The sequence below is a fragment of the Triturus cristatus genome, chromosome 2_2 (assembly GCF_964204655.1).
Source record: "Triturus cristatus chromosome 2_2, aTriCri1.1, whole genome shotgun sequence".
NCBI lineage: Eukaryota > Metazoa > Chordata > Amphibia > Caudata > Salamandridae > Triturus > Triturus cristatus.
This window is the reverse complement of record NC_140582.1, coordinates 1,006,660,277-1,006,686,549: the sequence shown is the minus strand read 5'-3', so window position 1 is coordinate 1,006,686,549 and position 26,273 is coordinate 1,006,660,277. Positions and strand designations below refer to the sequence as shown.

At 40.1% G+C, this 26,273-nt stretch overlaps 1 protein-coding gene across 2 annotated transcripts in view; it reads left to right on the top strand.

Moving 5' to 3' along the window:
* CRMP1 (collapsin response mediator protein 1) overlaps positions 1 to 26,273 on the top strand; it is a 207,313-nt gene that overhangs the window by 85,077 nt on the left and 95,963 nt on the right. For both annotated transcript variants that reach the window (XM_085642439.1, XM_085642440.1), the window contains exons 2-4: positions 19,523 to 19,611; positions 21,985 to 22,169; positions 23,935 to 24,099. In XM_085642439.1, coding sequence (XP_085498565.1) covers positions 19,523 to 19,611; positions 21,985 to 22,169; positions 23,935 to 24,099 — 439 coding nt within the window. The remainder of the gene's footprint in view (positions 1 to 19,522; positions 19,612 to 21,984; positions 22,170 to 23,934; positions 24,100 to 26,273) is intronic.

Below are 26,273 nucleotides of genomic sequence, written 5' to 3'. Positions count from 1 at the left end.
ACCAGTTTTGAGAGAGATTGTGAAAGGTTACTAGTTGTGGTAACCTTTCCAGATGTCATTTCACATGCACCTTACTGTATGCAACAAGCCTTTTCTAGCTGATTGAAATGCCAGTCCCTCTTTGGTATGCATATCAGGAAAGCTGCATTCGTCGTACCCCAACCTTTGCATGTTTGGTGCTAGTGCATTTTCATTTTCACACCTTTTAAACTACGGTTGCTTCTATGTAGTACAGACATTTTAATTTGGATGTAAAACCCACAAACTAGTTACTCTTAACTGTGGCACAGAAGGTTTAGTTTTCGGTGTATTTATTAAAATTATAGTCCCTCTTTTACAAAATCCCTTCTGTGAACAACTTCTGTAGATGGGGTCATGTCACTGAAGTATGACACAGATACCTTTGTGGTGCATGTCAGGACATGAAGCGCGCGTCACATTAATGTCTCTTTCTTGGGATCTCACCACACACCTTGCATCACAATAATTACAGAGCGAGATGCGCGGGCCCGGATACACTCATCTCTCACTTTCTTTCCTTCTAGTAACCAGTTCTCTATATATGTATCCCACCCGCTCTGTCTTTCTCTGCTGTGTCCCTCTTCTCCTCCCCCTGTTTTCACTCATCTCTTTTCCCTGCTTTCATCTTCCAGCAGTAGTGTTCATTCACGGGCAAAGACCCCATACCCTGAGATGCCCGCATCTTAACTTGCGTTTTTTCACTTTTGCAAATGTTTTCATTTGAAACTAAAAAAAAACCACAAAATAGAATTGTGGCATATTTGGGTTTCAATTGTGGGTTCCATTCATTTAAAATAAATATAAAGTTTCATTTCTAGTTTTATTTTATCAATAATAAATAGAAAAATATCTTTATAATATGACACATAGTCTGCTTGTGACCATTTCCAAAACAATATTGGGCCACTTTTTTAGGTCGAGCCTAGGCAGTGCATGCGCTGTCTCTTTTGAGAAATGCTGTATCTAGTCTGTTGTCTTGGATCATGCCCATCAATTTCCATTGGATTTTTCATGTGTGCCGTTCTGAAATGCTAGCTTTTCAGTGGTGCATTTTTTGTATTTGTCCCGCCTTTGGGTGCTTGGTTCACTACCTTGGTTACTGGCCCTATTACTTGAAGGCGTTCACTTCTGTCTATTTCAGTTACTTTGGGCGCGCTTTTAAAAAAATCTCTGGTTGTCTTTTCGGAATGTTCTGAAATGCTTTCTTTCTGTGTTGCTTTATTTACATCGATCACTTCTTAAAGTGCCCGTGCTTTTAAATACTGGCTTCAGCACTCAACCCACTTTTCACACAGCCCATTTAATATACAGCCAAGTAATCATTATACCAGAGTTGCGCAGAGCGGGGAGGATTCTTCGGTGAGTTCCCTCGTGTTTCGTGGGTGTGTTCGTCTCTCCCACCTCCACGCATCTCGCTGCACCCTCCATCACACTGCATGCCCGCTGACACTTGCTTTCCTTCCTTGTTTTTAAAATGTGGAATTCAACTTTCTTTAATTATTTTATTTGGGAGGCAGGGGCTTATTATTTGCTCAGCACAGCACCGCCTCAAGCCTCCTCACTTCATGTTGTGGCCGTGACTAACTTACTTTTATGTACACAGTGCACACTTTTAGACCGTGTTTTTGAAATATTTATTTCAACTTTGTTTTTTCATTTTGGAGGCCGTGCCATCTTTCCCTCTCACTCCATTGCTCTTTGACCCATTCGCTTGTTTATAGAGTGGCCATGCTCCCGCAATGATTGGTGCCCGTCCAGCAGGTCTTCCTTCCTCTGCCGCTCCCATTGCAAACATAAAGCAACAGCAGGGAGGGAACTTGTTTCAATGTCTACCTTGTGCTATCATCTACTATTTAACACTGTCGACCTTCCCCCAATCTTTTACTGCAATCAGGATGTCAAACTTATCGGTCCTCTCAACTCTGTTTAAATATTTGCAGTAGATCTAATCAGCTCTTCTTAACTCCGCACACGGTTCAATTCACACACCTTAGGTCCAGTTGGATCACATGAACAAGATGATGCCCTTTCAGGCTTTTGTTCTTTACTCGCTGGCCTTCAAGGCATGTCACTTCCGTACTCTCCACCTCAGAGCTGGCTGGTGCCCTGACACAGTATGATGCTGGATCCCAGTTTTCCTTAATACTTCGTATCTAGGCCCTATCACACATTTCACTTGAATCTTCTCAAACTAGACCTAACATTTAATGTAATTCATTGTGATTTCAGTGCCCATCTATGTTCAAATTTAGTCACACATAGAAATGCCTTGTATTTGCAAGATTCCCAAAGTTTGCTGTAAAACACTTATCGTTTTGTTAAGAGTCCATTTACTTTTCCTACATAAATTTGATACTTATCCGACTATTAGCACCTATTGATGACAGCCCACCACTATAATAATGTGTGCCAGGGGCATTAAACTGCGCCACAGATCAAACATTCTGTTGGCATGGCACCAGGTTCTTCATCCACAGGTGGCACTTAACATGAGAGCCCGTCTCCAGTCTACTACCCCACCTCAAGGCCAATCAAAACAGACATTAACTTCCTTCTCTCCCAGTGCATGTAGAGACATCAGTGAATCTGTTTTTGCAACCTCTGAGCTATAGAGCTCCAACTCTACCCATGAATACCCCAGTAAAGGCTTAAAAGGGCAGGTGCAGGGAAGCTGATTCTGTCTACCCCCTCACCCCAATGCTTACCAACCGGTCGCCAGAATCAAAAGAAAGGGATATGCAATTGCCTAGTCCCAGGCCTCTTGCCATCACAAGAAGTGGTCCTAGTCACTCAGCAAGATCCTCTATGTAGTGACAGACTATGTAGTGCCTGAAAGTGAGCAAAGACATGCTTCTGCTTTGGTACTCTGGCTCTGTTTCAGTCAAGATCCAGGAATTAGGAAGTCTCTGAATTATTCTTCAGTTGCACGCTCACTAATCCCTGCTGTTTGCACATCTATTCTGTCTGGTACAAACTTAACCTTAACATTTTCTTGAGCATCGTGCCCCACAACAGTGAATCCTTTGTCATCTATATGCCATCAGTCACATCTACAGTACCTTTACCATCACTCTATTTAAGTATAAATATCAAGGGAACCTATCAGATCCTAAGTCACAACAACTTTATTGCCTTGCCTACCATTTTCCTCTTTTATGCAGGCCTTCTCTGCCATGTTCAACACTTATACCCTCTGCACTCTCATCTTGTCCAGTCCTGGATAACCCCTGCCACTTGTACCGTAAGAACCTGTATGCATTCTTGCCTACCTGCAAATGGTGGAAAGCTCCTACTTTGGCCATCAGTCTTGAACACAACAAGTCATCTTTGCCATTACCTTCACTCACAGTGCAAACCAAATTGCGATCTTTCAGAACCTTATGCACACCTGCTGAGACACCTATTAAAGTATCTTGTGCATGCTTAAGTCTTCTTGTCTGTCTCATTGTCATCTATCAATTAAACCAGTGACATGCGCTGTCCCCCTTCCTCCTCTCCAGCTGCCACATTTCTTCCTTTTCACTGTATTATATTTATTTCAGAGCTAGCACTACTTCTTAACAAGGAAACCCACATTCTCTGTACTCACTGCTGATCAGATGTTCAGTCCCAGCACAGCTTTTCATATGCTCCTAGTTCCTCGTTGTGGCATATCACAGCCACTTTCTCCCCACGTCCATGCCCTAAAAGAGATATCCAGAATTTCAGTCTTATATTAGTACCATACGCATTTTTCTTGCATATGCATTAACAGAGTTAGCAATCCATTAAATCATTCTGATTCATAGGTCTTTTGCCTAGAGGCCCAAATTATTTAATGGGTTAGCGAGTCAATAAATTGAGTATGGTATAACCAATCCCCCTTGCCTTCTTTGCACATCAGACATCATGTGCCTGGCATATCAACAAAGGCTTTCTCTGGAAGGGAGCTGATGATTATCACACCGTTTTCATTTAATTACTTTAGGTTTTGTGTTTCATTGGGCAGTCTGACAATGTGCTGCATGGCTAAACACTTATAGGTCCCAACGGCGAGACCTATTGGCTATGCCTATTGTAATGTATGTGAGGGAAGCCTACCTTGTAGGCTATATCAGTTGTTTGAAGGAAAGTTGAACTGCTGCTCTCTTAGCTGTGTCTGTTCTGTGCGTAGGAACAAAACATGCACTGCTGATGCCAGTTCCTAACTCTTCTTGTGTGTGTGTGAGGCGAGCCTATGCTACTGCATGTAAGGACAGCTTCCACTGTTCATGCCCTTGGGGCTCCTGTTCTGTGCCTCTTACTGGGGCATGAGAAAAACGGTCAATATACAAAAGCCAAACTCACTACCAATTCCAGAGTTTTTTTAATGAGTTGATCAGATTTATAATGCAGAGTGAAAGGTGACTCTCCGAGATTTCAGCTGAAGGCAGATGTTGAGGTTTGTAAGCAAAAACTGTGTATTTCATAAATATTGAAAAAGTTTGGACAAAATTCTGATTTTGTATTGTTCAGTTAGAACAAATTGAGTGACATCCTTAGAGGGGTGGATCTCAAAGCGGATTTCAAGGCTAATGTCCTCGATGTTCTCTGCTTTTCTTGAAATTCAGTGACCATAAGACTAATGCTAGGGAGAATAGATTATTGAACTTTACCCCAAAAACGAGCTCCAAATAGACTGCCTCTTTGGCTCAACATTGGAAACACCCATAGGCCGACATAACAAAAACCAGCTAATATAAAAAAAAAAGAAATTATAACGCGTTACCTGCCACAACACATGCACTACTTTTAAATAAAAAATAGTTTTTTTTTAAAGCCAGTTTTGCTTATACTCGTATTTCAAGTTAAAATAGACTTAAATAATAGTCTGAAATGGCTAAGAACATTATTTTTAAACTCTGGTAAAACCATTGAGCATTGCACCTGTCTGGGCTTTAACGGATTCAGCTAGTGGCTCCGGATCACTACAATTAAGGCTGACACAAGAATAATAGGATGAAGAGAAGCTGAGGGAGACAAATTCTAGGGTGCCAATTTCCATTCACGCTCTGTTTCAGTGCTGAAGTATGCTTTGAGGAAAATCTGTTTCAAATGTGCACATCTAGTACATTACAATAACTTAGTTTACTCATGACTGCACTAAAGATGTCTGGAAACAAGCCAGCCTGCACACCATTAGCAGTAGTCAGCTTCATATTTGCTATAAATAATACTGGCATAACAAATCCTAAAGATGAGGGCTTTATATCAAATATCATTTGAGTTCAAAATATTGCAGGGTCTTGACCTTAACAGATACAATGATAAAATACAAATGATTAAATGCGTATGCACCTAATGGAGTTTAAATAATCAAAAGTATAAAAAGAATTTTCTTTGATTTGTTAAAAAGTGGAAAAAGAAAATTAGAAATAATAAAATAAATAAAATAAGCTAATCCTCTTTCTATCACTTAATTCGAGCCGCTTATGGTTATTGAGGGAGATGTTGAAAAGGATGTTGTGGAAGAAGGTAGTGCGTTTGATTTGATTGGGAAAGAAATCCCTGAAGTTTTCACAGATTCATTAGGGAAACTCAAGGGTTTCACGCATGAGATTAAACTTAAGAAAGGAGCATCTCCTGTTAAACAAAAACTCAGAAATGTTCCCATCAATGTTAGGGATGGACTAGGGACACTTTTGAAGGGTATTTTGGAGGAAGGAGTTATTGAGGAGGTGGAATCGTCTGAGTAGGTTTCTCCGATTGTTTTGGCACAAAAATCTGATAAATCCTTGAGATTATGTGTGGACCTTCATGCACTTAATGCAAATATCCTAATTGATTGTCACCCTTTGCCAAATATCAATGAGGTGGTGTGCATGTTAGGAGGTACTGTATTTTCCACTTTGGACCTTAGGTCAGCATATCACCAAATTGAATTGACCAAAGACTCTCGCCAATTGACAGCTTTCATTACGCCTCAAGGTCTTTTCCAATTCAAGAGGATGCCATTTGGGTTAGCATCTGCGGCATATGTGTTTCAGAGATCAATGTGTCATCTTTTCAGACACATGGATTCATGTGTGAAGTGTTTCCAAGATGACATTTTGATTTACTCGCCTGATCAAGTATCTCATCTGGAGCATCTAAAGAAAGTATGTAAAACTCTCAAAGATTCTGGTCTCACTTTGAAGAGGAACAAATGCAAGTTATTCCAAGAATCGGTGGAATATCTAGGTCATACTCTCTCAAAGGAAGGTGTTATTCCAAAAAAGTCACTTCTTGACGCAATTCACAAAGCACCATTTCCGGATTCTAAAGAGAAACTCCTTTCTTTCTCAGGACTGTGTGAGTACTATAGCAAATTCATAAAAAACTTTGCTTCCAAAATGGAACCCTTAAGAGAGTTAACAAGGAAGAACATTGAATTTGTTTGGGGGAAAAGGCAACAAGAGGCTTTTGAGAACATTAAGTCAGAAATGATTACTGCTCCCCACTTAAACCTTTTTGTGTTGGAAAAACATGTGTACTTACCGTGGATGCCAGTTTATACGGACTTGGTTGTGTGTTGTTTCAATGTGCTGGCAAAGATGAGTGGAATGTGGCGTTCGCCTCTCGGACATTAAATGAAACAAAAGACGTTATGCAGTGATTGAGAGAGAATTACTAGCATGTGTCTGGGGGGTGGAGCATTTAAGGAACTACATCTGGGGAGCACGATTTATTTTGAAGACTGATCATAAGCCATTAGTTCCCATATTGTCTCCTGGCGGGGGTATGAATGCCACAGCCAGAATATCTAGGTTAATGTCGAGGCTGCAAGAGTATACTTTCTCAGTTGAATACGTTCCGGGGAAAGTAAATGTCACTGCTGACTGTTTATCACGCCTTCCTTGTGACGCATGTGATAATACTGAGGTGGAAGAAATTGTTGCTAGTATTCCTGATGTTTTATCAGGAAAATTCGGTTCTATTACAGAGGAAGCATGGGTAAGGGCCATGGGGGATGATAATCTTTTACAACAAGTTATTGAGTATAATAAGTTTGGTTGGCCTCCCAAGAAAGACATTACTGATGAGTTATTCCCATATTGGAAGGTTTCGGACGAGATTTTGGTAGAAAATAATTTCATTTTTAGACAAGGGAAGTGTATTCCACCAGTATCTTTGCGTAAGAGGCTCATAAGGTCAATATTTTGGTGGCCTAGTATAGACAGATTTGTTGATAGGATGGTGAGAGAGTGTCCGGAGTGTATGTGCAGTGAGAAATCTCTCAAGTGCAATCCTGCTCCTCTTATTCCTGTTAAGTGGCCTGATCATCCATGGCAAAAACTTGGAATAGACATTGCTGGTCCTTTTAATTTTTTACCACAAGAATGTAGGTTTGCAATAGTAATGGTTGATTAACACTCTAAATGGCCAAAGGTGAAATTAGTTCCACATGTTACTACCAGTAGTGTTATCCTTTTCTTAAAGGAAGTCTTTGCCAGGGAAGGGAGCCCCGAAGTACTCATATCGGACAACGGAGTGCAGTTCAAGTCTCATGAGATGTTGGAATTCTTAAAGTTCCATAATATTCGTCATGCCACCACATCTCTTTATGAGCCTCAAGGTAATGGTCAGGTTGAAAGGTTTAATAGGGTCCTTAAGCAAGATATCATCTGGGCACGTGATTTTGGTACTGATTGGAAAGACAAATTGAGGGAGAAGATGTGGTTGTACCGCATAACTCCACATTCGACAACAGAAGTCTCACCTTTTCGTTTACTTAGGGGTAGGGAACCTCCATCAAAATTGTGTCCTTGGAGGTTTAAGAAAATTGTTGGAGTTCAATCCTCTAGATTGGACAAAGAAATCTTGGCCAGTAGAATTGAGGAAAAACAACAAAAAAGTAAAAATGTGTATGACCTTCGCATGAGAGTTAAGGTACCACAATTTGTCGTTGGGGAGTTTGTAAGGATACGCAAACCTGGTATTCTTACTAAAGGTTGTAATAAATACGGTAAGCCGGTTAAAATTGTTAAAGTCAATCGCAATAGATGGTCAAGTTTGGAATGTAAGACGTGTTTCCAAATGTACTTTGCTTCATCCTAAATGATTTTAAGGGGGAAGGTGTGTTATATCTTTATGATTGCTGTTTTAATTCTATGTTGCCCTTTTAACTGGGTTGTGTATTTTCATTTATGGCACATGCTTACAGTTACTGTGACATCATTTGGAATCCTGACTTCCAGGGTTGTTTGGCTGATCTGCTGCTGGAGATGTACTGTGCTCTTCCTACATTAAACTGGAACTATTCATTTACTTGGATTTACTGTCTGTGACTTGGAATCTTACAGGGTTTTTGGGTGGGAAAGGTCAGCCCCATGATGAATACAAATAAAAAGAATAGCTGCATCGACGTACAGCATAAGAAAATAATGCGATAGAGCCAACTAATCAATATGCACTGCTTTCTTGACAGTAGCACCCAATAATGCCCTGCAGAGCTAAATTGCATATGTTTTCTCTTTTTGTGGTGGCCCTAGGAAGACAGGGACACCATCAACAAATCTGGAAAGTGTGTGGGAGGCAGTAGAAGTATCAGTACCCGAAGAGTAATTTATGGACAACTGACCTATGTTTACGGGGTCCAGGAATCCATGACCCTCAAGGATTATGTTTTAGTATATTTTTAAAGCACTCCCAAGACCTGATAGCACAGAGCCCTTTAGGGTTTGGTTCTGTCACTGCATTTTGTGTGGCCTGAAGGTGTCTAAAAAAGGTACATGTTGTACAGTGTCCTATTGGGACCGCATCTATGGTTGCGTTTTATGTGATTAGAAAGTGGTGGCCCCTTGGGGCTGTTTTTATAGCTGCATTTTATGTGGCTTGAAAGTATATAAACAGTACACAGACACGTGTTGTTAATTTTTAATTGCTTTATTGTCTGAGACCAAGGATCAACTTACAGCTAAAGTATTACATTGGTTGACCAGATTCACTAGGTCAGAATATGCTTTTAATAGCTATATTCTTATGGCAAGAAGAATTGTGCAGGTGGGCATGGCTCCTAAAACAATAGCGGAGGACTGCATAGTAGTCAATTTTGACGACCGTAGATTAGTAGGACATTTGTTGATATTGCTACTTAATGCCCCCTCAATTGGCTCACAGATATTTGCCCTACCTCTGGGCTGATTTTACAAAGCACAAGTGCGGTCGGCCCCAGAGCTAGGTTGGAGCAGATTTTCTTCTCGTCCTCTTACCCAATGCAATCTTGAATCTGTGAGGTCAGAGGTAAGGGTTAGACATCGGTTTGCCCCACTGGAAGGTTTGGAGACCTGCGATTGGCTGGGCTATACTCCCTGGGTCACTCAAGAGGATGAGGCGTATGAATGCCAGCTGGTGGAAAAGGTGGAGGAGACGGAGGAGGGAGTGTGTTCAATTAAGATAGTAACCTGGAATATAGCAGGATTAAGACGGAAGTTGGGTAACCCAGATTCGGTTAGAATAGTGTCCGAATACGATCTTTTATGCTTACTGGAAATCTGGGAAACAGGACATGTTTTTATGGATGGTTACCACTCATATTAAAGTCCAGCTGTGTCCTCCAGGGCCAGTAGAGCCAAAGGTGGTATTTTAATTGTGATAGCAAACACCACTAAAATAAATGTTGTGAAGTTTTATAATGATTTGCCATATTATCATCTTTTCCTTTGTGAGGGGACAGTGAGTGGGATTAGATCTTAATCAATTATTTCAACAATTGTTTTGGGTTTTAAGGGTAATATGGCAGTAGTGGTAGAGCTGTTAGAGAAGGACATTGAAGCTGTCAGTTCTTGCCACTGTAAACCTCTTAAGCTGTTTTGGATGGCTGAATTTAACGCTCATAATTGTGATAAGGCAGAAGCCAGTGTGTGGCTTAATAGATGTGGAAGGGGGTGTAATTCCTCGTGTTTATGGAAATGTGCTAAATAAGATACTGATTTCTAGGAATCTAGAAATAATAACAAGGTAGACCCCCTCTCAGGAACTTTAGTTAGGACTTTAGGGAGTGTGGAAAATGGATCGACTTTCGATTTTGTTGTGGCTTCAGAATCTCTTCCTGTACCAACTGGAAGTGAAATTCCTAATCTTTAGTAATCTTTAGTGATCATACCACCCTTTCCTGTGTCATGAAATGGGAAGGGAACACACAACACTCAATTGGTGAAAGTCCCATAGCGGGTCTTAGCGACGAGAAATGGGACAAGGTAGATAAAAAGAGTTTTTTTCCAGAGATCGTTGCCCATAAGAGGCTGAGATAATGGTCTGTTTAGATTTTGATTCAGACCCAGAGCACTTTATTATAGCATTCCTTGAGCTATTTGCAGAAATTAAAACTTACTTGGTGTGGACCTTCCCACTTAAGCAGACATCACCAGTATGGTGGTTCGATGCTGCATGCTCTAAGGCCTTGAAAAAACTCCACACAGTTTTAAGGATGGTTACAAGATATTAGGATTTGGTGTGGAGTATGCACACCCAGTATAGAATGCTAGACTAAGGGATTTGCAGGAGAAAGCTTGGGCGAACTTGCGATTAGCAGCTATAAATAAGAATAGTCGAGGTTTCTGGAGAGTGGTGAATGCTCTCTTTTTAAAAGATACAATTGATCCAACTCGAGAGGTACATGTTGATAAGGAAGGTTGAATGGCTCACTTTGAGAAAATATTTAGGGCGTGTGGTGAGGCCCCAGTCCTGCCAAAGAGTTATCCCCATGTAGACCCTAAGGGAAGTCTAATGTTTGACCTGGCAGAGGTGAAGTGGAGATTGGTCCACTGTAGCACCTTGAAGGCCCCTGGCCCTGATGGGGTACCCATAAAATCCTTTTTAGAGCATAATGTCCTTTGGGCACTGTTGTTAACAAACATTTTTAATGCAATAGCTAAGAAGGGTCCCCCAGATTCATGGAAGCAAACAATAATAATCCCTGTCTACAAGAAAGGGGAAAAGGCGCTCCTTAAAAATTATAGACCCATCTTCCTAATTGATGGTACGGCCAAACTGATGGGGCGTCTATTGCAATAGGCTGGGGAATGGGCCAAGGAGAAGGACATTTTAACCTCAAAGCAGTACGGTTTCAGAAAGGGAAAAATTACTATAGATCAGTGCCTTAACTTGAGTATGGTAATCGCAAAAGACACAGTGGCCAAGAAAGGCCACATTTATATGGGCCTTAAGGATTTATTGGCGGTTTTTGATTGTGTCACCTATTCAAAGCTGTGGGCCATTATGGAGAGTATGGGAATTGATGTCCATAATTATATAATTGTTTTTATACGAAAGATGTATTCGCAGGCAACTGCCCACGTTCATTAAGGTCAGGATGCAGAGTGCAAGAGGCCATTTGCGATCCAGCAGGGCATTAGGCAGGGATACATCCTTGCTCCATTCCTATTTTCAATTTATACTAACAGGGTGGAAGCAGCATTGGTAGGGTCTGCTAAAGATGTGTCATATATTAATTCAGCCTCTCTACCAATACTCCTCTATGCAGATGATGCAGTGATTATGACCAGAACTGGTCAGATGCTGCAGAAGCTCATAGAGGAGTATACTAGATTCATGAACAGCTTTGTTCTTTGTGTAAATGAAGCAAAAACGTACTTACTGGTCATGGTTTACCGGCTGGAGAGACTCCGAGTTTTTCATATTGATACACACAGGGTGGAAGTGGTGGATACATTCTCTTTGATGGGAAATATACCTGGAGAAATATGGTCTCAATAGAGTACTCTTACTAGAAAGAAGTGTTATGGCCATTTTTAGCTTTATAAAGAAGTTGGGAACAGAACCTATCCCGGAAATAAGAAATGTGTATGCTGCTAAAGCTATTGCTAGTGCTACATATGGGGCTGGAGTTTGAGTAATGGTGGATATAGACTCCCTACACTGTATGGAGCATTTTTTTTAAAGAAATTGCTATCCCTTCCTCATAGCTGTTCAAATTAAATATGTTACCACAAAGTTGTGTTCTATCTTACTCTGCCATTCAATATGGAGATGGGAGACTGTACCTCTGATTCAGATCATTTTGAGGGATTGTCTAAACTTGGATTCCGCATTTAAGATTCCATGGTTGCAGTATATAAAGTGCTCCCTGCAAAATTTGGGCTTAGGAGAGTTATTTGAGTATCCGCTTTCCAATGTTCAAATTGAGGAGATTAAAGGAGATTTTTCTATCAAAAGTTGCTTAATATAGAAGGGAGGCAAACAGAAATAAATCCACGGTTAGGTTATATCAAATGTCCGCCCACCCCGTTACTGAGAACACACATTCTTAATTAGCCTTTGTATAGAACCCGCAACATAGGTTTATTTTGGAAAGGTGTTGCTTAAATTATATCCCACTGATGCTTGGTTTTCTGACTAATGCTAATTCAGCAGGAGACCTGAATGAGTGAATGGTGACTACTGGCCCATACCCCTCCCCTGAGTAGGCTTTGGACTGCTCTGCTTCTCTACCCTGAGAGAGTTAAGCGCCGCAATGGGGTGCTTTATTCTGATTGACGAGAAATTGTGGATCTATTACTTGCACAGGCTTCACATCCTGTTCAACTAATAACCCAATTTCCTACAATAGCCTTTAGGTGGTCATAGGTGTGGACACTGTAGAACTGCAGTTTAATTTATTTAGTGTTTCCTTTAGATTAAAGGAAAGCGCATTGTGAGTGATAGGAATTTGATATGCTTGGCATCTGTTTGTTTGTTTGATGTTGCACGAATGTTAATTTGTGTTATAGTTCAAAAGCGTAGCATGTGAGAAGTATGTGCTTGGTATATGTGTGTAAGTTGTGTTGCTTTAATCATAGGGTTTAATTATTTCTAGGATGCAGACTTTGAAAAGATGAATTCAGATTTAATAGGAAAATAGTTAATGCCATTTTCTTCAATGTTGTCAAATTTTACCTAGACTACTGGGGCAACACTTAGTCAGTGGTGGAGAAGGGTACTACTAATTGCAAAGAAAAATGTCAACAAGGTTTCAATACAAAAGGAAATCATAGATATTTGAAATGTCATGATAAATATATCATGCTGACAATGAATGTAGAAAAAACATAACAAAGATGTAGACAACTGTAATTTGAAAAAAAGGACATTGGAGAGGAACATTTTCATTGCAATAGTTTTTAATGTCTTGTTGTATTTTCTTGATTTTTGGTTGTTTTCTGTTGAATTAAAGCCTGTCACTCCTTTTCTAGTTTTTCCAATGTTCTTTTGGCATCTGAAATTATGGCAGATTTTAACTTAATTGAACAAAACCAAAATATCAAAAATATCAAAAAACTACAAAAATACATTAAGAACTATTGTAAAGAGAGTTTACCCCTATCTTAACGACGAAGTTGTCACAAACTTTCACCCACCTTTAACCTTTCATTCACCTTCCTCCACCATATCTACTGAAATCCTCACTTTTGAGAAATTGGTCCTCAAGGAATGTTTTGTCTGCTAGATTGACCATGCTTAAATGTTCGCTCCAGGTTGGTGCTGGTCCTCTATTTTATAGACTCTCTTCCCCATCGCCCTTTCTGGCCCTCCCTAATTGAACCCTCACAATTACTGCTCATGGATTTACCACATATAGCTTCATATCACTACTTTCAGCACAGTCCTCCAAGGTTCTGTGCAGTCCTACACAGAATTGTTAAAAGGCCTCTTGGGCATTGTGGATGTTTACTTACCTTGATTGGAACTTGTAAGTTTTTTTCAATTAGTTTATACTTTCTGATTCTCCACAAATCATTCTAACAATTTCCCCCTCAGTTGGCTGCAATTCGTAGATTTTCTTCAAGACCCACCAGATTTAGTGTCAGTTTTTTCCTCTTTTTGTAGGGACTTGTTACATCATACCTATTAAATTCATTTGCTTACTTCTACAACCATGTATCTTTCACCATTATGTCTGGTATGAATCTTGCCCTGGATATGCCGCTTTTAGTTTATTGGATTGTGATCAGTCAAATTGCTTGTTCCTTATGATGACCCGCTTAATCACCTAGGGCTGATACACAGTTGACACTAACACGGCCTCAAATATGTTTATCAAGAATAGAATAAAGTGCACTAGTTTAGCAGCTGTACAACATTTGTTTACCATGAGTACCCTAGATACCTAAATGTATATAGTTTGTCACCATAACCTTGTTTGATCACTGTCTCAGGCTATTCGTAACAATGTTTAGCACCCAGTGTTCACCTTTTACACTGAGCATATACAAATTTGCTTCATTTAGTCTGTGAGAAAGCTCATCTGTATCCTACAATAACTGTCTACATAAATTTCCTTTTCTCAAATTACAGTTAGCTTACATTGTAATCTTTTCTTTACATTTTTGTTTCGATTTCCTTTTATAATGAGAAAGATGTCAGATATGCACAGGGCAGACACAGAGGTAAGTTATGTAAGGCAGGCATGCAGGTGAGGAATTGTAGACTGTGTACATTAGGTTAGGTGCAGTAGCTATGGTAGGTAAGTATGTTACGTATGGTAGGTAAAGTATAGAGGTGACGTAGGAATGATAGTTATTGTAGGTATAAAAGGTGGATTGTTGTAGAAGATTTGATATGGTAAGCTAGGAACGATAGGTTAGGTTTGGCAAGAATAAGCAATGACTAACACTAGATGATCCAATTCCTCTTTCTGAAGAGTGTATGTTCTATGCTTTGTAGTGTGTGTTGTTGTGTGAAATGTGTATTTGTGACATGAGGTCTTGCTACACTGTAAATAAACAACAAAAGAGTGAAAAAGGGGAAGGACAACAGCGTGGGCAAAAACCATAGGAGTTTGTTAAAAGAACCCTCACTCACCAACCTGGTTGGTGACATGCTTCATCATCGGGTTCCCACCAAGGAGGCCGAGTGCCTCCCTGGTGTGCTACGACGCCTGAATTACAGCGGAGCTGGTTTTTGATGGAAGGGTGAGTGTGAATTTTAAAAAGTTTTGTGGTTTTAACCTATAACCAATTTAATCTAGGTCAACCAAAAACCATTAAAACAAGTGAGACGGACTGGAACTGGTTGGTTAGGATAACCAAAGTCAGTCCGATTTAAATCAGTGAAAAGAAGATGGTCGACATGTTTCAGCTTATCAAGCCAATTTAGCTAAGCATTCCTCAGGACCAGATAGCAAACCACGGCGGTATGCGCACGCTAAGGCGCACCCTAACCAGTGGAATGAAAGTGGTAAAACTTACGGTTCTACTGATAAGCCTCCTTGCTATTCCAGGGCTAATAAAATCTGTAATGAAGGAAAAACACAGACAAACACACATAAACTAATACATGTGACCTGCTGGATATTTCTCTCCATCGTGAAATTGGTGAACAAACAATTTGGTAATCCCGTGCTGTGGAGCGGGAGTGGGTGTGTATAGCAAATTCAGCCACTACTGCCCGGGAGCAAGCAATGCTCGTCTAGAGTGAGCCTGTAAAACACCGAAGGTGTTTTTTTTAGAGCGCTCAGCATCTAAGTGGTGCCTGCATCAGTTAAAATTAAACTGTAAATCCGGCGAAAATTGTGCCTATGTAGTGGCTATTAGCCGGACTCGTGAAAGTGTCTTGCATGCTGAATTCAAGGCGCCCATGGTTGTTGCCAGGCGTCGTTGCTCCAAGGCATGCATAACAGAGGTATTAAAAACTTTATAAAACAATAGCATGGAGAAGAAATGGTCCGCTTACTCGTAAGCAATGTACGACTAACATCATGGGTCCGAGAGGGGGGCAGTGAGCTATAGTATCTGGAATAATGACAAACAGGAATTAATATGTCTAGTTGGGCTGAGAGACCCTATTCCAAAAGCTAGGGGAACAAAGATCCTGAGTAGGAGGGGTGTCCCGCACTTACTTCCATGCTCGCACACTCCCGCTGTCCACCTGGTTCGGTCCTGCTCGGCCCGGATGTTAATGGGTACTGAGTAAACACGGAAGTAAATAGTCCGTGAAGCCGGTCATGTAATGCCCAAAGAAGACGTGCGTTTGACGTCAGGGGAGGGGGCGTAAACTCAAAGTAAACTATTGAAAAAACTTTAAACAGTCGTGGTTGCATGTGCACATGTCAGGACAACAGTGTAAGGACCTCGTATCCCAATTGCCGATGTGACTGGCTATGAGACTAAATAACGGTTCCTACATGATGTACTCGTATCTTGTCTGACAAAGACCGTGAGCTGAATGTCCTCTATTCGCAACACTCATACGGTGACTACATTGCCCGAAAGAGAGGGGAAACTGAAGGAGCTGAAACCATAGGTGGTTAATCCCTATTCAAAACGGACCATATGTCAGAGTATATTCAACAATGATCGGTACTTGATCAGATACAGCTTATCAGAGGCTAAAAGGGGCAACTCACTTAGCAGGTCATCGCTTCAGTACTGTACTCCAAGGAATGTTATCATTCAATCCTGATTGGTGTGTGGATAGGCGGTAAATCCAGCGAGAGACTGGTGGGTGTTTGGACCAGGGTTGAGTTTCTCAATGACTGTCCACCTAAGGTCGTTCGTGGTGTGGTTCTTCAGTAGAACATGTTCTGTGAGTTTAGTACTCACTTTGCGACAGCGGATGGTGTTGCGGTGTTCACAGATGCGTTGCTTAATTTTTCTACTAGTCATGCCAACATATCTTAGTCCGCAGGGGCAAGTTATTAAGTAGATCGAATCTGTGGAGTTACAGTTGGTGTGTATTTTCTGTATCCATTGTTTGTTTGGTTCAAGCGCAAGTTGTTTGGAGGCGGAAGTCAGATGGCAAACGCTGCATGAACCGCAAGGGTAATGTCCCACCGCGGAAGGCCCCACGTATTAAGAACAGATTGGTCCTGCCTTATCTCCTGTATTCTCGGGCGGGTATGTACAAGTGTATCCTTGATGCTTCTTGCTCTTTTGTATGAGAATAAGGGTTTTTCCCAATTATGGTTGTTGCTCTCCAAGATCTTCCAACGCTTTTTGATGGATTTACTGACTGCGTTGGACGCTGCGTTGTAGGTAGTTACGCATGTGAGGGGAATGGTATCCTGGTCACCTCTCACATTGCTTTCGAGGAGGGCGTCCCTATTTTGATTGCGGGCTCTCTTGTTACTTTTTGTGAGGATTTTGTCCGGATAGCCACGGTCTTTGAGCTTTACAGTCAGTTCTTGTGCTTGCTTCTTGTAGGTAGAAACTTCACTGCAGTTGCGTCGTAGGCGTAGGTATTGACCAAAGGGAAGGTCCTCTCTCAATGGGCGTGGATGGTAGCTCGAAAAATGAAGCAAGTTGTTCTTCGCCGTCGGTTTGTAGTGGGTTCTGGTCTGTAGGGTGTTACCTACTTTGGTGATGACTACATCCAGAAAAATCAACTCTCGCTCATTATGAGCATGCGTGAACTTAAGGTGAGGATCACAGGTGTTTATCCAATCGAAAAACTCCAAAAGAGTTTGTTCAGATCCTTGCCAGAAGATTAACACATCATCAATGTATCTTTTCCAAAGGGATATGTTAGATGAAAAAGGGTTGCATGGTGGTAAGATGTATTTGCATTCGAAATCGTAGACATACAACCCCGCCACGCTCGGCGCGAAAGTGCTGCCCATAGGAGTACCTGTAGATTGTAGAAACAGGTCTCCCTTGTACTCAAAATAGTTATGTTTCAGTGCAAGGACCGCACAGGTGACCACAAATTCACGCGGGGTTTTGTAGTTCCAGGTACTGTTATCCAGAGTGCTTTTGATGACACTGATCGTGTCGTCCTGTGGGATGCAAGTGTATAGGCTTTCTATGTCTAGCATAACCAGAAAGAAAGCTCCATCTGGGATAACCGTCTCTTGTAGGAGTGCAAGAAGGCTATTGGTGTCCTTCAAATAGGTGCTGGTTGTCTGGATAAGAGGTTTAAGTAAAAAATCACAGTATCGTGAAAGAGGCTCCAACAGTGAACCAATGCCTGACACTATTGTGCGACCAGGAGGGGGTATCCTATTTTTGTGTGTTTTTGGTAACGTATAAAAGTAAGGAATGATACCTTTGCTAGTCGTTAGGAAAGTGGCCTCCTGTTTGGTGATGTGACCCTGGAGTTCAGCATCGTTGACAAGATCATGAATAGTGGTGCGGAGTTCAGATGTAGGATCCACCATCAGGGGCGTATAACATGTACGATCTCCCAGAAGGCGCCTGCATTCTGTGTCATAGGCATTGGTGTCTTGAATCACTATTCCGCCCCCCTTATCGGCTGATTTAATCACTATGTTAGTGTTTGTTTGTAATGACTGCAGAGCTTGAAACTCACTAGCCTTCATGTTTTTGAAAAGATTCGGTTCTTCGAAGGCTTCTATGTCATTGAAGACCGCCTGTTCAAAGGCTATGATCTCTGGTGGAATAGCATGGGGGGGTGGAGTAAAGGTTGATTTTACCTTGAGCCCTGTGTCGCTCATATTAGGCTGGGTAATATCCAGTGGCTGTTTATCAAAAAAACTCTTAAGTTTAAGTTTTCTGAAGAATTCAGAAAGTTCGCAATGGAGTTTGAAGCGGTCCAAGCGAGCTGTGGGGGTAAAGCCTAACCCCTTTTCCAGCACAGAGGTTTCGTCATCCGTGAGAGTTACCGAGGAGAGGTTTGTAATCAGACTCGTGAGTTGCTGGGGCCTGCTCGTTGGTCCCGAGCCTTGCTCCGCGTGTTGTCCCCCACTGCTTCGTCCTGTTGCCAGTGGACTTGGTTGGCACCTCTCCTTCTGCCACGACCTCTCCTGCCTCTCTCTAAAAAAGGCGGGCGGTACAGGTTTTGTTGGAAATGAGGATGAGGTAAAAAACCTGGGTTCCAACCCATCAAGGGTTGAAAAGGTGGAGGTTGAAACGACGTGTGATAACCACCTTCATTGGTTTGTTGGAATGGGTGCCAGGTCTGGTTATTGGTTTGTCGTCTGTTCCTGCCTCTTCCTCGTTGGCGTGACTTATAACTGTCGCCACTGGAATCACTCGCAGTGGAACCATCCAGTGAGCTATCAGTGCTGTAATCATTCCGTACTGGGGGGGTATAGTCTGGATTGGCATAGGGATATTCTCTCGTGTAGGACCATTTAGTAAGGTCTTTTGGGAATTTTTGGGCATTAGATTGTGTAAGTGAGTCCTTGTACTCATTCATTTCTTTGTTTAATTCATCAAGCCGTTTCTTAAAGCCAGTTAATGTGGTTCTGAAGTGAGTTTCTGTGAGTTGAATTTCTACCATTATAGCTACACTGTACCCACAAAGTGTATGGCTATGAAAAGGAGCCAGAAGATAAAATTATCTTGGAAGTGGTGAACCTAAAATACATTCACAGTAGTTTTTAACAAATGGGCAATATATTCATTGCATCTTTAAGAAAGCCTGAAGGTGCACACTTTGACTCTGTGAAGAAAACATTAAATCCAGCATATTATCATTACAATAACATTAGTACCCACGGAGAGAAAGGGTATACTTTTTGACATATTACATTTTTTGATTTAGTTTTAACTTACAAAAGTTTATGTTTTTCTCATTACTTTGTTTTCTGCCTTGATTTTTCCAGAGTGATCGATTGCTCATTAAAGGTGGAAGAATTGTGAATGATGATCAATCATTTTATGCAGATATATACCTCGAAGATGGGCTCATCAAGTAAGATTTATCTTTGTTGCTTATCTTTTTTCTCATTTTATTGCCTAAACACATTTTTATGTCAAAAATGTGAAACTCATTAGAGTCAAACGGTTTGATTAAACATCCATTAATTTTGCATTCAGCTCAAAGTTCTTGATCAAGAACTCATTGTGCAAGTTTTTGCATTACTGTGCTCTTGATTTAAATGGCATACAATTATTTAAGCACAACAGCGCATCTGAAAATATTTTTCTTTATTAATCTGGCAACGTGCTGTAGTTGCATGTCATAGTAAAATGTCACCTTTACGAATATAAACATTTCCTTCTCAAGAAACTGCTGAAACAGCTTTGGCTGTCAGAAATTGGTCTAGCAGTGTGCAAAGTTGTAACTTTTCTTGATATCTATTGTAAAGTTCTAGGGAAATCTTTAGAACTTTGTAAGGTATACAGGTTTTCAATTTGCTGCTTAGGGTTAAAATCTTAACTTTTGCGATATTTTGTTTCCAATATCCATATTTTAAGCTAACAAAATGGGACTGCATAAGATATACTTCACATATATGTGGGCACAAATTTTGACGCAAATTATGCACCCACTAAGTACTGATTTTGTGGGATGCTGTAATTGCAAAGTATATCATTTGCACCCAATTAGAAGTTACTGATCCCAGAATGTGATCTCATTAGGCCTGTGTCCCCCATTGCTAGGTGCACAAACCAGCATTCTGTGCTACATGCCCTCCTTGGTTTCATAAAATTTTATCTGGCAAAAAGCCTAATGGAAGCATATTGTACACTTGCGTTGTAGTGTTGTTTCAGGCATAAATGGGAATAGAGGCTGAAACAGGATTACCTCCTGCGTTGTAGTGAGCCACTTGGCCCTTTTTCCTGTGCAATTACATCTGCATAGAACAAATCTACAAAAGAATAGCTTGCAGAATACAAATGTGCAAACATTGCTGTTGTGGCTAGAAAAGCTGTGTAAAATATGTAATTGTTGAGGAATTTTCACTTTGGCTTTGTTCTATTACTTTGAAAATGATCTCGCTACGTAGTGAAAATTACATGACAAACCAATAAAAAGCTTTGATTGAGTGAAAGTAATGTATGCGCAAACCTAGCTAGAGAGAAGAGGTGTGCTACAATAGGATGAGAGACCTAAACTATTATTTGTAATCATTTACAGTAAAGCAGAATGTTGATGTGTGGCAAATCCAATGTGGTAAAGCAGGAAACCTTCATGCAGGGTGAAAATCTGAAGCCTTGCAAATCGCCTTTTTCAAATAAAACCTCAGTATGCCCATAACTAGTTTGCAGCACAAAATGCTTGAATAAATGTCACCCGCAGTAAAACTCCCACATATCTAAGCAAACAGACACAAATCTGCAGACAAAATTGGAGCAGGGGCATAAACCTGGGAGTACCTGATCCATAGTGTACTACAATGTGGACCAATTATTAAAGAAACTTCTGAATTTCAGAAAGAACTACAACCAAATTATGCTTACAACAAATTATGAAATAAAGCTCTTTTTTTTGCAGCTCAATGAATTTCAAGTTATTGGAATCACTGCAGTGGTACGCGCCACACAAATCCCACAAACATTTAAAACATTTCCATTTATAGTGACTGATAATTTTACATAACGAAGGACTGTGTTACATTTATTGAGTTAATTGTGGGTACAATCAACAGCATTCCTTAAAGCAATTGCATATGAAGTCTTTGCCAGCCAATGCAAATGAAAATGTTCAGAAATGTGGATGCACTTGTGTTCTTCCTCTTTCATATTAATTGTGCTCCACTCTACTGCAGTAGCTGTCTTTGCTCAATCCATTTCACAAGTGGAGTCTTCATCCTTAACTTGTGTCGGCTGGCACCGTTGTTAAATACACAGGGCCTGATTCATTACACTTTTGTGTAAGTTTGCATTTTTTTTGGTATTCAAAACTATGAGTTGTATTTTACTAATAGTAATTTTACGACTGCGAAAACTTCTTTACTAATAGAGGGAACCCCACAGTAAAAAGTTAGGTCTATCCTATCTTTTTATTTGTGGAGCTCTCCGCACTGACTGCAGAGTCTCACCAGTCATAATTATTTCCATTTGTGAAATTGAACTCATAGTTTGGGAATATCCAAAAATAGCAAACTTACAAAAAAGTGTAATTTTACCTTTTTGAATGAAGTCCACAGATGGCACTGCTTCTTAAAATTGCTATTTTAACTTTTAACTTTGTGACTCTCAATAGTGACAACTTGCTTATTTTTTACACGAGAAGTGTAAAACTGGTGTAGATTTACAATCTAACAGTTTACATGTAAGAACTTCAGATTTCTGAATTCTTTCTTCAAGAAAATAAAAGTTATACATTTTTGGCCCCCAGACAAATTGGAGAAAATTTGATTGTTCCTGGTGGAGTGAAGACCATAGAGGCAAATGGACGAATGATTATTCCAGGTGGAATTGATGTTAACACCTACCTGCAGAAACCATTCATGGGAACAACAACTGTAGATGACTTCTTTCAAGGAACAAAGGCTGCACTAGCAGGAGGCACCACAATGATAAGTACGTTTTTCAGATGTACATTGCTTTTCCATGTTCAAGCGAGCATTTATTCATTTATGAATTTTAAGACATGGGAAGTCAGTATCAAATATAAGCAACACAATAAATTTCGAAGTGGCAAACTTAAAAAAAAATCAAAAAACCCCTATGAAACTTTTATCATAGAATTTTTTTAAGCATGGAAAATTGCATAATAGGAAGATATTTAACAGGTTATGGATAGGTGTTACAAATTAAAGCAATTATTGACATCATAAAATGATCATAGATTAAGGATACAATCATTTGGGCGACAATAGGGTTAATAACTTACAGACTGGTATTTAGTAAAATATATTTGTGCATCAGATCTAGCTAATGCCAATGTGAACCGAAATTGTGACCGTGGGATTTTCATGTCTTTTGCACCTTTTGTTTAAATTTCAGAAAGTAACTGCACAAAATGAAACAATATTTAGTAATATTTAGTTCTTTCAATACAAGTAGATGAAAAAACGAAAATATAACATATAGTGTACTTCATGCACTTACATCTTAAATAAGGAGTCCTCTACAATGTGTGTGTGTATTAGAACGCACACACCCACACACACACACACACACAAATAAACACCTGAAGCACCCTGCTTGGAGGAAAATTATACAACAGCTACTTCACAAGATGGATCTATTAATTCACCTGACATCAGCCTCCACTGCTCCAACAAACAATAGCACAGGAAAACAGGAAACAGCTAATCCTTCTCAGACCAACATACCATACGTTTTTGGGTATGATAAAGGCATTACAGACCTACTACATGTTATAGTAGACACACAACCAAAAAACAAATCCCTTAAACTGTGTAAGTTGTACTGAAACTTTTCTATGCTCTGGAACACTATGCTACTTGCTCCCTGTAGAGTGCTAGCTGAGACTCCTCACAATATCACATACACCTAAATGCCTCTGCAAGACATCTTGTAAAGTCAGAGATACGTTTTATTTTCGTCTCTGAATCTCACTAGTCCAGCTTAGGAGTGTATCTATATAACTGGGCAGCCACATGTCGTTATGCCTGCACAACTGCACTGTGGCATTCTGTGAAATGTAGTTCTAATATTGCAATTACCAGTCTCTCTTTCTGGCTGACTTCCCTTTAAAGCTGCATAAGTAGGTTATGTGATATATGGTTGCCACTATTTTCATGGCTTTTCATGTCATAAGAAGTTCTGTGCCATTAGCTCCCTGTACCTGCATGTCCATTAATATAGGTCAACTGTTCTCTGCTACCTTTTAAAGACAGTGTTCGTTCCTCACATGGTTATGTCTTCCAGGGGGGTTGAGTAAATGTGTTTCATGGATAATCGGTGTGGATTGCTGTGGCTCTTTCTTTGATAACAGTGGGCCAGACATGTAGCTGTGTGCATTCTCCTGCATCATATGCCATTTTTCAAAGAGTTTCTGGTAATGGGATAGTGACATTTATTAGGTACAGGCCTCTGCACTGTCTGCCTAAGCCATGTTCTTGTTATACGGGTATCACAATTAGAGACTGGGTACATTATAACTCTATGAATTGCAACATTAGACATGGATATTGCATGCTGAGTTAGAGAAATGCACTCTCTTACTGTTGTCATGGGACTACTTGATGTACTGTTAAGGATATTAGCCAATGTTTTAAAAAAGTATTTGGAGGTTTGTGATGACTAGAGCTTTAATATCAAGTTGTATAAAATACAAATAAAATAAAAGTCATAAACGTTTATTTATGTTGTTTAGTTGACCATGTGGTCCCAGATCCTGGATCTACTCTGCTGACCACATTTGAAAAGTGGCATGAAGTGGCTGACACGAAATCCTGCTGTGACTATTCCCTCCATGTAGATGTCACAAGCTGGTATGATGGAATTAGAGAGGAACTAGATGTACTGGTGCAAGATAAAGGTTGGTAGAAAGTGAACAATGATATACTTGTTGCTGTATTTTTTGTAAGTTGTGAGATTTGAAAACATTCCATAAAGTATGCAAACTGGTGGTAGAGTTTTCATAACTGTAAATATGCATTATGTTAGTTAACCTCATGTGCTATCTCATTTTTTGGGGCCTTTATTTATTGAGATTTTAAAGTTCCAATTCCAAAAATGATACTCTGTAATCAAACAGGTTACAACCAGACCATAATTAATACTGTTACCCAACGTATTATGATACGATACATTCAGTCACAGGCTTCTCAAATGAAAGCAAGATAAACATGTTGTAATCCTTGTAAGGGTATTTATATTTCCCCTCCCTCCTTACTCTCCTAAGCTCATGTGTGGGGCACCACAGAGTCTTCCCTGGTTCTGTTTCCTGCCGGCTCTTGGGCAATTCAGAACCTTTCCGCTTTGGAACTACATTCCTTAGCTCTTGTGTAGGGCACTGCAAAGTCTTCTTCTGTTGCATTTCCTGCCAGCCCTCGGACACTTCGGAGCCCTTTCTAATCCGCTTCGATCGGCTCCTTCCTTCTGCTTCCCGACCACATCCTGGTAGCCCCTCCGCTGGTGACTCCGCCTCTTCTCACAGCCTCGGCGGTCATTGGCCAGATCCTGATGAAGCCTTTCTGCTGCCGACTCCGCCTCTTCTCCCAGCCTCGGCGGACATCTGATTAGTTCGTTGTTGACTCCACCTCTCCTCCAGGTTTTTTTTACACTACCTCTTCACTCAGCCCCCACGTCCTGTGAAGGAGCTCATCGGCCCTGTGATCTTCTCAGCTGTGTGGGGCAGTTTCGTCAAGAATTGGAAATTGATAAATATTTTATCATTTTTTTATTTGTATGACTGTATTACTTGACTGTGAGTTGTGCAATGCTGTTCAGGTGGAACTTTCAATTATCAGGACTTTTCTTTCATTTTTCTTTCTGCTGTAAGACTGTGCCTTTTAGTGATTGTCCTTTGGGCTTTGCACCTTCATGTACATTGTACTCTCTTTCATTTGTACCAGTAAGCTTATGTGCTTGCCTTATTTACTATGTTTTACTTTTTCTACTAACTTACAAATATATATATATATATTTATATATATGTATATATATTTCTTTTTCTTTATATTCTCTCTGTTCTCTTTTTCTCTTTCCACTTCTTTTCTAGTATCTATATAATATAACAACTTTCTCTGTTACCATTCAGATTGTATCACACTGATCCTTTAGTATGGCATCATTTGAAATGACACAACCTTCTTCATTTTTAAATGAAGCAGGAGAGCCACTTACTCCTTGGAAAAGATGGGTGAATCTTTTTGAGTCTTACTTGATTGCTATAGATGGAGGTAGATTTTCTTCAGTGCGTAAACAACACATTCTCTTACATAATTTAGGTAAACATGCTAGAGAAATATTTGATGATCTTCCTGATGCAATATTTGAAGGTCAGGAAATTGATGAGGATGCTCAAGGAGATGTGCAACTAAAAAGTTGGAAATTCAGTTTGTTGAAAAGATAAATGTGGTGTTAGAATGTCACAAATTATTTTCCAGGTCACAAGAAAAAATGAGAGAGTGAGTAATTACATTGCAGTCTTGAGGGGTTTAGCATCTACATGTGATTTTGGAACTCTGACTGAATCCCTTTTAAGGGATTAATTGGTAAGGTGTTCCAGTGATAAAAAAGATTCAAGAAAAGTTATTAGCGTGTGCTCCAGACTTAAAACAAGCTATAGATATTGCGAAGAGTATTGAGCACACTGCGTTCTGCATGAATGAAATAAAAGAAGCTGTAGACGGTAAGCAGGTTATGGACAAAGGAGTGTGTAAAGATTCTGGAAAAGAAGATAAGAGCAAAAGGGGAAAGAGTGGCCAGATGCACTTATAAGTGCTATGTCTCAGTTGCCAAGGCAACCTGACCAGGTGATTCACCAGATTAAAAACAAAAGACATATTAAAAGTATTCTTATATCACACTTCAGTAGCCTAGACCAGGCTTAAGGCTATTCTAAGAAAGGTACTGCATGCTCAAAGATACACACAAAAGGTACAAAGCAGGAGCAATATGTACGAAAACATTTATGTGGTTGGAAATGGCCTGATTCACAGAATCGGGCCGTTTCTGAGTGCAAAAATGCTTCAAATGTACAAAACA